This window comes from Larus michahellis, chromosome 19 (assembly GCF_964199755.1).
Source record: "Larus michahellis chromosome 19, bLarMic1.1, whole genome shotgun sequence".
Classification (NCBI taxonomy): Eukaryota; Metazoa; Chordata; class Aves; order Charadriiformes; family Laridae; genus Larus; species Larus michahellis.
The window spans coordinates 7,727,249-7,740,787 of NC_133914.1; the positions used below are offsets into that span (position 1 = coordinate 7,727,249).

Below are 13,539 nucleotides of genomic sequence, written 5' to 3' on the forward strand. Positions count from 1 at the left end.
TATGCAGCCCAGGATACGACTGGCTTTCTGGGCTGCTAGTGCGCGCTGACGGCTCACGTTGAGCCTCTCGTCCACCAGCACCAATTCAGGAAGATCTGTGTGTGTGGATACCCCATTTTTCCCTCTTGGGTAACAAACTGTAGCTTCTGGTATTTATTACTTTAAGATTTTTTTTTAGTCTTCAGTCCCTGAACAGTGTAAAGACCACATACCTCCGCACTGTGTTTCTCCCCGTCCCGCAGTGCCTGTTAGCTTGTCTGTTCTGCAGTTCACTTTCTTGTCTCTAGACCGAAGTCTGTCTTCTTCACTGGGGTGTTTCAGGCTTGCTGACGCCTATAGGGCGATTCCGCGTGCCTTCCAATCAGTTGTCAGTGAAATAAAATGGTAGGGTGTTTCAGGTCGGAAGGAGCTTTTGGAGGTTGTCTGGCCCAGCCCTGCACGCAGACGGGGGCTGGCTTTGAACTCAGACTCAGCTTCAAGGTTAGATCAGGCTCTCAGGGTGGCAGCTGGTGGCACTTGGGGTATCTCCAAGGTTGGAGATTTTACAGCTTCTCTGGGCAACTACAGAATGAAATTACAGCCAGTGGGAATTCCCAATTCCCACGCCCTGCGTTAGTAAAGCCTGCCTTACACCAGTTTCAGGAGGGCTGGGGCACACGGGCTATGTCTCCGTGGCAAAAGAAGAGAGGACAGGGACTGGTGAGGACAGGGACTGGGATGCAGTGAGGCTGGTGGCTCTGGTGGCTCGCATCTGCACTGTGCAGGGCTAGCTGCCACCAGGGCAGGCGGGCTGAAGCCACATGTCGTGGAGTTTGGCTCTGTCTCTTTTCTGGGTGCTACGTGGCCCTGAAGCACACTAATTATTTTGCATATTTTATTTCATTTTTGAGTTACGATCTTGCAGGATGAAGCCGCGTGTTGCTGTACTGCGGTGTGAGAACGTACTGGGGAGCTGGATGGTGCAAAGCCACGGTGGAGGACTGTGAAGGGTGGCAGGAATCAGGGGGGGGCCATCTCATTTGGGCAGTTTCTTGGAAGCGTGTTTTGGAGCGTGCTGTCCCCAGGCTGGCACCCACGTGGTTCTCAGCAGAGCGGGAGTCCCCGTGCAGCCTAAATCTTCTCCTGTGGGGAAGAGTCACCTTTCTTTTTTTTTCTTTTTTTTTTTTTTTAAATAGGAGCAACATTTACAATGTCTCATTCTCTTCCACACATGAGATCTTGCTGGGAGCCCACCACACCGTTGGCTGGGGGACACCAGCAGTCATCTGTGGGCTTTACAAGTAGTTGGGGTTACTGCCGTTGCCGTCTGTGCGAGGACGGAGGGTGCGGAAGTTTCACCTCTCCTCCCGAGCCGCAGCCTTCCACAAATGGAACCTGAGCATCTCCTACACAGTCACGAATTTTTCCTCCAAATACTTCTGTAGGGAAGGGTTACCCATCCCTGCCGGGCTGGGCTCTGAAGTGCTCAGGCTGCAGCAGCTTTTCCAAAGCCGCCTGAGTGGCGCAGGAGCACCGTCCCCTGCCAAACGCCTGAGATTTATGATTAGCGTTCGGGTACTTCAGAAAGCCCCGTGCGCGGGGGAGCCGAGCAGACAGCAGAGGTGCAGAGCTGGGGATGGGGAATGCTTGTCTGCTGCCTTTCTATAACACCTTTCACCCTGGGTTTTATGGCTGGGGGACTTTTCCTACCATGACTGCTAGCTTTTAATAAAAACGACTGAAGAAAATTATGAAAAGAAGCATTAAAAGTTGTAAATAAGCTTTTGCATGTAGATTACTTTCCACTATTGAAAGGAAAAGAAACTTTACTCCTTTCACAAGCATGCACAAACACACACGCTATTTATGCAAGAGGCAGTAAGAGACTACTGTGTACCTTTTGATTTGGATTAAAAAACAACTAGGGTTTTTTTTCCCTTTAGTATTTAATATTCCTTTCGTATTTTCCTTCTCAGAGCATTGCGCAATGTTGCAAGAACTGCACATAAAGGCTGTAGTTTGTAGAGCTTTTATAGAAAATTAATCCCTTCGTTTCTCTTAGGTTTGGAAAAAGCCTGGTTTTCAAAATCAGAACTTCTCGCCAAGTTGGATCTGTAAATACCCCTTTTAGCAGAAATTCAGCGTTGCGTCCTGGGACAGCTTCCTCTTACGTCCTCCAGCCTGACTGCCCCACTGTGAACAAAATGGAGTTATATTGACACAATTAATCTTTCATTAGTTAGTGTAGTGTCAAAACATGCTTTTACTAGCTCTCCTAAGGGTTTGTTTGCAGCTCAGCCGTTCATTTTGATATCTTCTGTCAGGCCTTGGCCAGGCTGGGTGCGTACAGGAGGCACTGCCCCGCGAGACCGGCTGTGCAGGAGCGCTGGGCTCCGTGTCCGTGTCCGGCACGCATCTCCCAAGAGCTCTGATTTTCAGTAACGTTTGCTTATAACAAGAATGCAAATGCTTTTTCGTTTTGGGGCCAGTCCAGCCAGTTTTCCTCCAACCAGGAAAAAAAATAAAGAAATAATGCAGTGCAACTTGGACATTTGTTGCAGTACTAACGGCGAAAATATTTCCTGGGTCATTGTCCAATTTCTCATCCTTATTACCCAGAACTGCTGCGAGTAATTTGAATTGCAAGTGGCGAGCTGGGGATTGTGGTGCTGCTTTGCCAGAGTTAATGTTATGTTTCCATGTGTTTTCTTTCATAAATTTCAGCTCTGCCTCCCTTTGTTAGTGAGGAAGAGCAGCCCCCTGTTCCGTGCACACACTCAGGACCCGCTGTAGTTAGCACGGAGACTGGCATATGCTCCTCTCGCTTATTTATGCCGCTTCCACTGCTGTAAATTTGAAGTTGTCCACGTATTGGAGAAAGACTTGTAGTTGCAGAGGGGCTGAAATGAATTGTCTGTGTGCAGTAGGAGATGTTCTTGTGCAACCCAGGGTGAAGGAGCATCACTTTTCTCCCCGCTGTGTGATTAGTTAATGTTGCAGATGACTGTGTGCTCCAGAATGGGGGAATTTTCTCATGTTTATTTCTTTTGTCCTAGACATCTTCAGTTATCTAAAAGCAAGCCAGTCCCAGGATAAGGACAGCAGCGGGTGATATAATGCGGAAACCAGGCCCTCAAAAAGGTGAGCAGTGATGCTTGGCACAGCCAAAGGCCCGGTAGGGAGCTGCTGCGGACAGAAGGGCCAAGCGCAGCACATCGGGAGGCTGGCGATGGGGCAGGAGTGTGGGGGACACACTGATTGCATGCTCAAAACGGAGCCGTTCGTTTCTCCGGCAGCATGCAGAGAAGGCTTCGTCAGTCCACCCCCAAGACGGGCAGAGGAAGAGTCCCTGGCCGGCTGCACCCCCACAGTTTGCGGGGCACGGTGTCAGGCGGCGAGGGTGCTCTGCGGAGCCCGCGGCACGCACCATCTGCTAGTGCTCCCAGCGTGAGGCAAACTGCTTCTCTGCTGGCACAAGCCTCCCCCTTCTAATGAGGCGTGAAACCAAAGACCAGCCTACCTTGTGGAGACGAAATCTGTTACGGACGCTTACCTCTCGCTGCCTGAGTCTCTCGTCCCGTTACAGGCAGCAGCCGCGGTGCTCGGGGCGACCGCACGCGTGCTACCCGTGTCCTGCTTGCCCCAACAAAAAGGGGGAAGTCAAGCAGGCTGCCTGCAGCTGAACTGCTCGGACTTCTTGTGCTTAACAAAAATATTGATTTCCTTTAGTGTTGTGCCATGCATGTGCGTTCGACTGGAGTGATCTCATCCCATGCGCTTCGGAGGATGGGGGAAGGGAGAAGCGTAGAGGATAGAGCATCCTCCGCAGTTCTTTGTTCACATCTGCTATGAGCTCACAAGGTTTATTGCAGGAGATTTCTATGCTCAATTTCTCTCCTCCCTTTATTTTTTTTAAACGTCTCCTTTGCTTCTCTGGTGGTTCATCTTACAGAAACATTATCCTCTTCCTAACACTGCTTGTCCTTTAATGAAGTGAAAATAAATGAAGGAAAGCAGGGAATGGGGAGAGCCTGCTGCGAGGCAGCTGGAGGGCTTGGTAATAAAAGAGGCAGGTTGATTAGTCAGCAGTGTGGCCACAGACCGGGCTGGCTGAATTTAGCCTCTACACAGCTTGTCCTCCCGCCTCGTGGAGCGGGGCATCTCCAGCCAGCGTGGCTGCATGACCTCTGCTGCGAATGCCATGCCATGGGTCGCAGAAGCAACACCTGCATTGTGCGCACGTGGGTTTCTGTCCTACTTACCTGCTTTTTTAATAATGCATTGAACTTTTCCTTTTTCTTTCTTTGCCTGCAGAAATTCTTGTGTTTCTTTCCCTCTCTGCTGCTTTTGCAGCCTGCTTAATGAGGATTTTTGCATGTTAAAGGTTAACTATAAAATGGAACTTCACCTGCAGAGTGTGGCGAGATGCTGCTTTGCGCGTGCGGATGCGATCAGAGAGCTATCCTGCGACACTGAGGAGCGTTACCCATCCTGGGGGGCTTTTTTGCTTCTGACTTAAATACTTTGTGTCCTTTATTCTTGCTTTCTTAAGGAGGTGCAGAATACTGTCCTTCATGGGAATGCATTTATAGGAAGGGTGCCCTTCCAGCTTTTTCATTTGTTTGTATCCCTCCAAGGAGACTCTTTGCCTGGCCCATGTCTAGTGGTGCTGTGGCCATGCTCCATATGTCTCTCGTGTCCATTTAAAGGAGAGAACCTACACGCAGTCCTCCTGTCCATTGGATTGAAGAGAACATGTCAGGGAGAGAAGATTGCAAAAATAATGCTCCAAAAGCAATTTCAGATATCTTAGGACCCACCAGGCCACTCTAGCAGCAGCCCATGGCCTGCTTCTTTCAGCTGCTTGTCAGGAGATTTCAAAACTTTCCCCGTTTTCTTTTTTGTTCCTTTCACAAGGAACTGCTTTTCATGGGGGCAAGGTGCATTTTATAGAGCACTACCTCATTGTTTGTACTAGCCCTAAAAATGCTTTGTAAAACAAATGATCTGGACCACAGCAGCGGTCCCAGGAGTGCATGGGTCAGGCAGCAGCAGCTGGAGGAGCTCGCTCAGGACAGGCTCCGCTGTGGCACCCCGCTCTGGCATCCCTCCCTGGGGCTGGAGGCGGCTGGAGGCAGGGATGGACATAGAATCATAGAATTATAGAATGGTCTGCATTGGAAGATCACCTAGTTCCACTCCCTTGCGCTGGGCAGGGACACCTCCCACCAGCTCAGGTTGCTCCAAGCCCCGTCCAGCCTGGCCTTGAACCCCTCCAGGGATGGGGCAGCCACAGCTTCTCTGGGCAACCTGGGCCAGGGGCTCACCACCCTCACAGCAAAGAATTTCTTCCCCATATCCCATTTAAACCTCCCCTCTTTCAGTTTAAAACCATTCCCCCTCATCCTATGGCTCCCCTCCCTGATAAAGAGTCCTTCCCAGTCTCTCAGGTACCTTCAGGTACTGGAAGGGGCTCGAAGGTCTGCCCGAAGCCTTCTCTTCTCCAGGCTGAACCCCCCCAACTCCCTCAGCCTGTCCTCACAGCAGAGGGGCTCCAGCCCTCGTATCATCCTCATGGCCTCCTCTGGTCCATGTCTTTCTTGTGCTGAGGACTCCAAAAGCTGGACACAGTACTCCAGGTGGGGTCTCCCCAGAGCGGAGCAGAGGGGCAGAATCACCTCCTTTGCCCTGCTGGCCATGCTGCTGGGGATGCAGCCCAGGCTGCAGGGGCTTTCTCCACTGCCAGCACACATTGCCGGCTCATGTTGAGCTTCTTGTCCTCCAGCACCCCCAAGTCCTTCTCCTCAGGGCTGCTCTCAGTCCATTCTCTGCTTAGCCTGGATTTGTGCTTGGGATTGCCATGACCCAGGTGCAGGACCTTACACTTGGCCTGGCTGAACTTTATGAGGTTTGCATGGGCCTTCCTCTCAATCCTGTCCTGGTCATACAATCATAGAATCATAGAATGTGTTGGGTTGGAAGGAACTTTTAAAGGCCATCTAGTCCAACCCCCTGCAGTCAGCAGGGACATCTTTAACTAGATCAGGTTGCTCAGAGCCTCATCCAGCCCGGCCTTGAATGTCTTCAGGGACGTGGCCTCCACCACCTCTCTGGGCAACCTGGGCCAGTGTCTCACCACCCTCATTGTAAAGAACTTCTTCCTAACGGAACTTCTTCCTAAGGACCTTCCAGGTCCTTCTGGATGGCATCCCTTCCCTCCAGTGTGTCAACCACATCACACAGCTTGGTGTCGTTGGCATCCCCTGCTTCTTGCTCTATCACTTTCCAGAGCTGTCTTGGGAACTTTATTTCTCTGCAATTCCGAGGCCCAAAGCTGTCACGAGCAAAGACAACTCGGATGAGATGTTCTTCAGCACTGGTGCTACCTTGCAGTGCTCTCCTACAAGCTGCGCAGGACACGCGGTGGTAACCCGGTGCTGTGCGTGGAAAGGGCAGTTGTGCAGGCTTTGGGAGAAGCCCTCTCCATCACCGCAGAGGTTCAAAGCTGTTTGTGTGAGTAAGCCTGGCTGCAATAACCCGGAGTTGATAAAATAAGGAGCGATGCAGGGTCTGCTTCTCGGCATACAAGATCCACATGTGCCGTTTTTAGTGGCTTTCGCATTTGTTCCTCTCAAGCCTTGCCTTCTCCTGCCATAGTTAAAATGACGAAGCTCTAGCAGTGTGCTGCTTTTTGTGTTATTGCTTGCCATTGTGGGAGAACATGAGTTGGTAAGGGCTGGGCAGAGACTGAGACGCAAACACAGATACACCGTGTCAGGTCTTCGCTGGAGCCCTGTGGAGGAAGGCAGCATGCCCCATAGACAAATCACCCATGTTACCTGGGCTCGTGACAGGGAGGACAGGGAGGTCACTCCTCTCCTCTGAGGTGCCTGTAAAGCAGGTGACATGAGCAGATAAGCTGGCTTCTTTCACTGACACAAATGCTTTATTTCTTGTCTCAGCCATAGACTGGAAAGATGGTAAAAAGCACAAGTACGGCCGCCCGTCAGAGTCTCCCTCCCAGTACCAAGGTAAGAGAGCTCCCCTCTCCCTTCCCATTTTTTTTTTTCCTTGAAAGTTTTTTGAGTTGCTTGGGCGTGGGATGCTGCAGCATGCCAAATTAGTTTACAGATAAAAACTGCTTTTGGATGTTCCTCGTGTGTTTAATTCTGACCACAGTCAAAAATGGCTGAGAAGACACCAGGGTAAGCACACAGCTGAGCTGGCTTGTTTTTGAATCAGGCAGGATTGAGCAGATCTGTTTCTTACTGCCCATCCCTGAGTGCCGAGGGGTGACTCTGCCTGTGTTTTCACATGTGTCCTGGGCATAAGGAGCCTCTTACTCCTCCACGAGCTCCTCTTCCACGTTCGCAGCAGTGGCTAGTCCAGTCCTCATTGCTGTAGGAGAGCCACGGTGGGACCCCCACTCCCTCTTCCCCAGTGGCAGGAATTTGGCCCTTACCCCAGAGGCAGCAATGCCGGCCGGCTCGGCGGAGCGCAGGGCGAGGGCTGGCAGCAGCAGCACAGGAGTGGGTCGCTCCTCGCTCCCTTTGGAGATGGGGTGTGCTGCGCGGTGCACAGCGCCTGCAGGCTGACTTCATAAAACTGGCAGCTCCCGCTGTCTCTCAGAGGGGATGTGCAGGCGACTTCCAGCTTTAGGAAGTTTATGTAAGGCTCGTAGAATTTAGTAAAAGATTTTAGGGCCCATATTGTACTTATAATGATGTCCTTATGCCCTTCTATTCCCCATGTCCCTATACTATGATGATGTCCACGCTTCCCACCAAGTACAGAGTGACAGGAAGCTAAACAATTGCCTGAGTTAAGCCATTTTGAAAAGGAAACACTTGTTTGCCTTCATGAAAGGCTCACCTGTGTTTCTTAGGGCCCCTGGGAGAGCTGAAGTGGCTGCTGTGCTGCAGGGTCTTGGTTATCCTGGGCCCCGAGGCGAGACTCAGGGTGGTGGTTCTCAGGCACATTAGACTGTGGGCCTCCATCAGCCCTTGCCATTCTCTCTTGGGGCATCTCGTCTGTCCTTGTCTACCCTTACACTAAGTACCGTGGATCACAGATTGGGAAGGACCTTCTCCAAGAGAAGGAAGTTTATTAGCACCTCCAAGAAAGTCCTGGGTCCTCTGTCACCCCATGCTGAGCTCCACACGACATTATGGGGCATCGTCACAGCTCACATGGCCTGTGTATAGTCTGCCTTCGGGGTGTTGGCGGCTCCATTGCAGGTTCCCCACTGCTCCACGCTCTGCACCATTTGCAGATGTCAGAGGGCTGACTGTTGTTCAGTGGCAACGCCGACCTGAAATGAAGCTTTCTGTGAAGTTCAGAGGTGAGCTTTCCCATTGGTGCTCATGGTAACCCAGCACCCCAGCCTCCGCGCCTCACCGCGTCCCAGGGCTGGCTGGCCTAAGGAGGGAACGCTGGATATGTTGATGTGCATGTGTCTGCTCAGCAAGCGCATGGGGGGGCAGCGGGGGATCGGGAATTGACTCCCTGCAAAAAACTCGGAGCAGCTCACCACTGCCCGAAGCTCAGGTATGCAGCGGGAGGCGTGAAACTGCGGCAGCTTTCTGGCACAGAGCACCCCGTAGTCCGGGCTGAAAGGATTTCTGCTCAAAGCTGATACCGAATTGGGACACCTCTGAGAAGAAGCAAAGCAGACAGCGGCGTGGTGTTTGAAATCTTTTAGTTTTGGCTTGCATGTTCTTGCGTTTCTTCGGAGCAAGATCGTAAGTAAGCGGGATGATGTTATCAGTTGTAGCCATTTCCAACGGAGAAGGTGCAGTCAGATCGATGGCTGAGAAAGTGCCTGGAAATTACAGTGGGTAGGACATGCAGGAGCTCTGCCGTCGTGGTGGGAGAGCTGACCCCTTGGGAGACTGCGCCCAGACGTCGGGGAAGGCCACCGTCGCCTTTGGATCTGCAAGCAGAGACGATACTCTGCTAATTTTCATACCGAGTTGGCTCAGACGGTGCTGCTTTCATGTGCTGCCTTGATGCTCGTTAGCAGACACACATATGGGCTGCAGACTTTAATGGGATGCCTTGATCTGGGTAGGGCACGTTCTCCTTCACAGATGTGACCTGAAATGCACATGTATCGTTTCAGTTGGATTGATGACCCCTTGGGAGCTGAAATGCTAATGGAGCCCAAACCAGACTTTGGTTAAAGATATAAACAGAAACTCCGTCTTCATTTAAATTCTGGGCAAAAGATCAACATTAAATGCAACATGATGAGAATCCAAACACAAGGGTGCAGAGCTGCATTGTTCACAACTACTGTAGTTTGACCCCTTGGGTGTGTGGAGTGTTTTGTTTGTAGTAAATATTTTTGAAGGTTAAGACATCAGAGCCCAAATCTGACACTCTGCCTGCAAGTAATATCTCCCTTTGGCTCAGGCGCGCAGTGAGGAGCTTCCCAGAGGCAAGCAGAAGTGATAGACAGTCGCCCTTAGTAGGTGTTTTCACAGCCAAGTTACAGGGAGTCGTATAGGTTTACAGTCCTTGGCTTTTGTTGAGCTCACAGATGTAATTACAAAAACGTGGCGTTTCTCGTTAAGTGTCCTTCTCTCGTTCCTTCCTGTAAAGATCTGATGTATGTTATACGGAGGAACACGGTCCGTTCAAATGATGGTCCTGCCAGTCTGTGGGAGTATGGAGGGGGGAATGGAAGAGAAGGCAGAGGCCAGGCAAAACAGAGGGTGATTTTGGGGCTGGTGGGACATTTTGCATATTGTACTGGAAGCTGGGGCAGCGGAGAGCGAATGTTCCCCTTTGCTTTTCGGGATGAGAGAGGATTCAGTCCCTGCAGTCAGCCCTGTCCTTGGACACTTCTGCTCTGTCACAGGTAAAAAGGACACTTCAGGACCAGCTGAAGTGCTGGTTTTTCATGAAGCAAAAAGTGGTTCACTGGGAATTGGAGTAAAGCCACCAGAGGTTTTTCACCAACACTCAGAAAACATTCTCCAGTGTCACCTGCCCAGGCCAGATAAGAAATGAGCATCTTGCAGACTAAAACGTCCTGTCCCTCTACAGTAAGGCATCCGATTTATTCATATGAATAAGAATATGGAGAGAATATAAAATACAGGATAGTTGGTCTGTGCTAACGAGAAAACAAAGCAAGGTATTCTCAATGTTTCCCTCTGTCTGTATAACCTCGGTACACAGGGAGCCTGTAAAGTGGCCAGCACCCGGCAGCTTCGGCACCCTGGTAGAGCACGCCTGGCGTGCGGGCTCCGGAGCGGAGCTGGTTGAAGCTGAGCGTTGGAAGGTAGCAGGGATCCGTGTGGCGAGGAGGATTTGGGTACGGTCCGGAGGAGCTAAGGTTGAGAGGGCCAAGTGTGATGTATCCATCTTCAACCATATGTGCTCTTCCTCAAGTACAGAGCTGGGGGCGTGTTCTCTGCTCCCCGATTCAAATAAACCTTAAGTGCCTCCTGCTTTTTTCTATTTTATTGGCAGTTCTCCCTTTAGAGTAAAAAAAAAACCCACCAACTTTTGTGTTACACCATTTTCTTCTGATTCTTCCTGCAGTTTTTATGTGGAAGCTGATCATATTTGGTTAAGGTTAAGTGTACTTTGAAATTCCTGCTTGAAAAGCATTGTATCGTGAGCTAAATACGATTACTGAATTCCCTGAAAACACTTCCCTAGGTTCTGTGCAGGGCTTCCTTTCGCGCTAAGGCAACGGTGGCAGCCCCCAATTTCAGTATGCAGTTTTTGTCCTGGTTTGAGGGTAATCCTGAAAGAGCAGTGCAGTCTTTAATTGTCCTTGTCATGCCATCTTTATGTAAAGAAATGGCTGACAGTGAACAGAGAAGGAAGAAGGCTTAATTCTGTCTTTTCTTAGAGTTTAGAGAAGTCTTTCTGCTGCTGCCGCTTCTCTTTGCAAAATAAGTCACCAGAACCGTGAGTCGTAAGTAGCTGCAGTTGTAGCGTTGTGAGTGTGTCTTCATATGGTCGTCGGGTCCCAACAGGCTCTAGAATTAATCTCAAATAAGTTCCATGTCCAAACACTATTTTTAGAGGCACGCAGCTGTCTCAGAAATTTACTGCTCCTGCTGGGATTGTGCAGCGTCGATCTTGACTGCGGCGTGAGCTGCTGCAGGGAGCAGAACGGCCTCGCTTGGTTCGGAGCGAGTGAAAAGTGGAAGGATTAAAACCATGACTACTTTTAATAGCGAGGGATTGAAACCAGCTGAGGAGAGGGTAGGTTTCTATTTTAAAATAAAACTGTCAAGCGCAGCTGATCCTTTTCAGGATGCTTGCTCAGGCCCCGGGGCTGAGGCTTGCACTCCTCGCCCCGGCGCTGTCACCGTGGGCATCCATGGACCGTGCTCCATGGCCAAGGGCCACCCCGGCCTGAGATGAGCTCAGAGAAGCAACCGGAGCAAAGGGGTGGGTGCAGCAAGGCATCTCCATGCCAGGAGTGCCTGGGTTTGCTTTGGCTGGGTATTTATTACACATTATTCATACGAAGAGTTTCGTTGACGTAACCAAGTGTAAAATTACATCTTCAATTAAAGCAAAAGAATTTTGGTTTTGTGAGAGCATCATTGCAGTCAGTTACTGAATTTCTTCATTCACCCCGGTGAGATAGTGTTGGCTGAAAAGAAAACGCGTGCCAAGGGATGGAAACGCGTACGCGGAGGAGTGAAAAGCTGCTATCAGAGTCTGTAAACAGAAATATATTCAGCCAGTGTGGCAGCAGAACTCTATTTTTTTCTGTTCATTTCCACTATAATTAACAGTGTGCTAGTCACCTGCATGGGAGGCGGGAAGAAAGCAGCGTTTCTTTTATTTATGCGAAGCTAGTGGAATATCGAGCCCTCAAGCCTTCTCTGTGCACGTGAGGCAGAGCTAAAGTAGTGTGTGCTGACCTTAACGCCTGAATTTTGAGAGGTGTGGTGTACGCTGCAGTAGCTAAAATGGCTGTTAATGTAGCTTTTGTTTTGAAAATAGACTGATTAAAAACTTGACGTGAATAGGGGAAGCGGTAGCTGACTCTTTAATTGTGCTGCCACCAATGCTCTTGAAATGACTTGAAAACAGCGGTCTCCCGGGAGCCATTCAGATGAATACAAGCTAATGTCATGCTGGAAGGATCCTTTCCCAGCTGCTCGGTTTAAATGGCAGAAGTCATGATTTGCTCAGATCACAAGAGCTTTTAATTCCTCATTTAATAACAGGTTTCCCTGGATGGCATATTGCTTCTACCCTCCCTGCTGTACATGGGAAAGGTGCAGGCAAGGATAAAACGCGCTTCCCCACTCAGCCGAAGGGCCTTGGTGTTGGATGTGAGTCTCTCTGCTCGCTGAATCCTCGTTTGGAGGATCCCTGCTCCCACCCTGCCCAAGCTGTGGACTCCGTGTCCGCTTCAGGAAATTAACTGCTGGCCCGTCCACCAGTTGCTGTGGCCCTGCTCGGAGCTGCTGGCTCGTGGGGCAGGATGCGTGTGTGCTGGACGGGGGAACCGTAAAGTCAGCCCAGTGCAAAGTTTCCTGTTGACTTGGGCTGCTTTTAGCCCGCAGTGACTAGTTCTTAATCCCCAGGCTGAGCGAAGTGTTTAACGAATGGTGTTTAAGGGGCAGTTGTCTGGAGGTCTCCACGGATTCCCATCTGTGCTGGGTATTTTATATTAAGTTGTAGGTTGTTATCCTCATTTTTTGCAGAGCCTCCTCGGCAGTGCAGGGGCAGTGAGATGCCGTAGGCAGCCCCGTGCTTTGTTCTGCCTGTCAGCTGCAGTTGTAAATCTTCTGTGGTTGATGAAAACGTGTTGCCTGTGAGCACCTCCTCTGTGAGAAGTGGAGAACTGCCAGCGTTAGGAGTCCAGACGTCTCTTTTTCAGAGTTTTTTGCTCGTCAGTTCCTATTTAAATCCTTTTCTTTTCTCTTTTCAGGTCACTTCACCTGGGAGAAATACCTGAAAGAGACATGTGCCATCCCAGCTCCTGCCCATTGCTTCAAGCAGGTGAGAGGGTGAATGAAAACGAGAAAGGCCAAGGGCAATGGTCCATTGGTGACCCAGGAATTCTGTGCCTGGAATAGGCCCCTTTTTTGGCAAGGAAGATGCTTAAGGATTTTGGAGACGTAATAGAAATCAAAGTTTGCTGAAGCAAAGATAAAAAAGATACATTCAGGTGCTGCAAGTTGTTAGAGTGGTGCAGAAGACTTAACTCTCAGAGTTCCCTGGATGGGAACACGAGAATGCTTTTCCTCTCTGCTGAGCGCAGCGTCTTGGAGCAAATGTTCTGAGTAGGCGGTGATCCAGGTTTTTGTGGATCCTGCCCAGCAAGGAGATTTTCATTTGAATTTTTGTGACTTGAATAGCAGGCCCCAGGCACTGGGTACTGGAGCATAGAGGTGATAGCGTTGAGTAGAGGGGACACAGAGTGGGCTGGCACGGCACCCCGGGGTCCTGACACGGGGGGCAGCAGCACAGAAGAGTTTCTGTTTGGGTCTTGGGTCAGGTGGGTGATTCTTCTGAGAAGAGGGCTAAGGGAAATGGGTAGGTCTAGTTGCCTAGATGATGTAGTACCGATAG

At 50.4% G+C, this 13,539-nt stretch overlaps 1 protein-coding gene across 12 annotated transcripts in view; it reads left to right on the top strand.

Moving 5' to 3' along the window:
* SCMH1 (Scm polycomb group protein homolog 1) overlaps positions 1 to 13,539 on the top strand; it is an 81,685-nt gene that overhangs the window by 19,311 nt on the left and 48,835 nt on the right. For 11 of the 12 annotated variants that reach the window (XM_074562701.1, XM_074562711.1, XM_074562707.1 and 8 more), the window contains 3 exons: positions 3,036 to 3,120; positions 6,942 to 7,010; positions 12,896 to 12,966. In XM_074562701.1, coding sequence (XP_074418802.1) covers positions 3,096 to 3,120; positions 6,942 to 7,010; positions 12,896 to 12,966 — 165 coding nt within the window. In that variant the 5' untranslated portion in view covers positions 3,036 to 3,095. The remainder of the gene's footprint in view (positions 1 to 3,035; positions 3,121 to 6,941; positions 7,011 to 12,895; positions 12,967 to 13,539) is intronic. The other variant, XM_074562709.1, reaches the window with a different exon arrangement.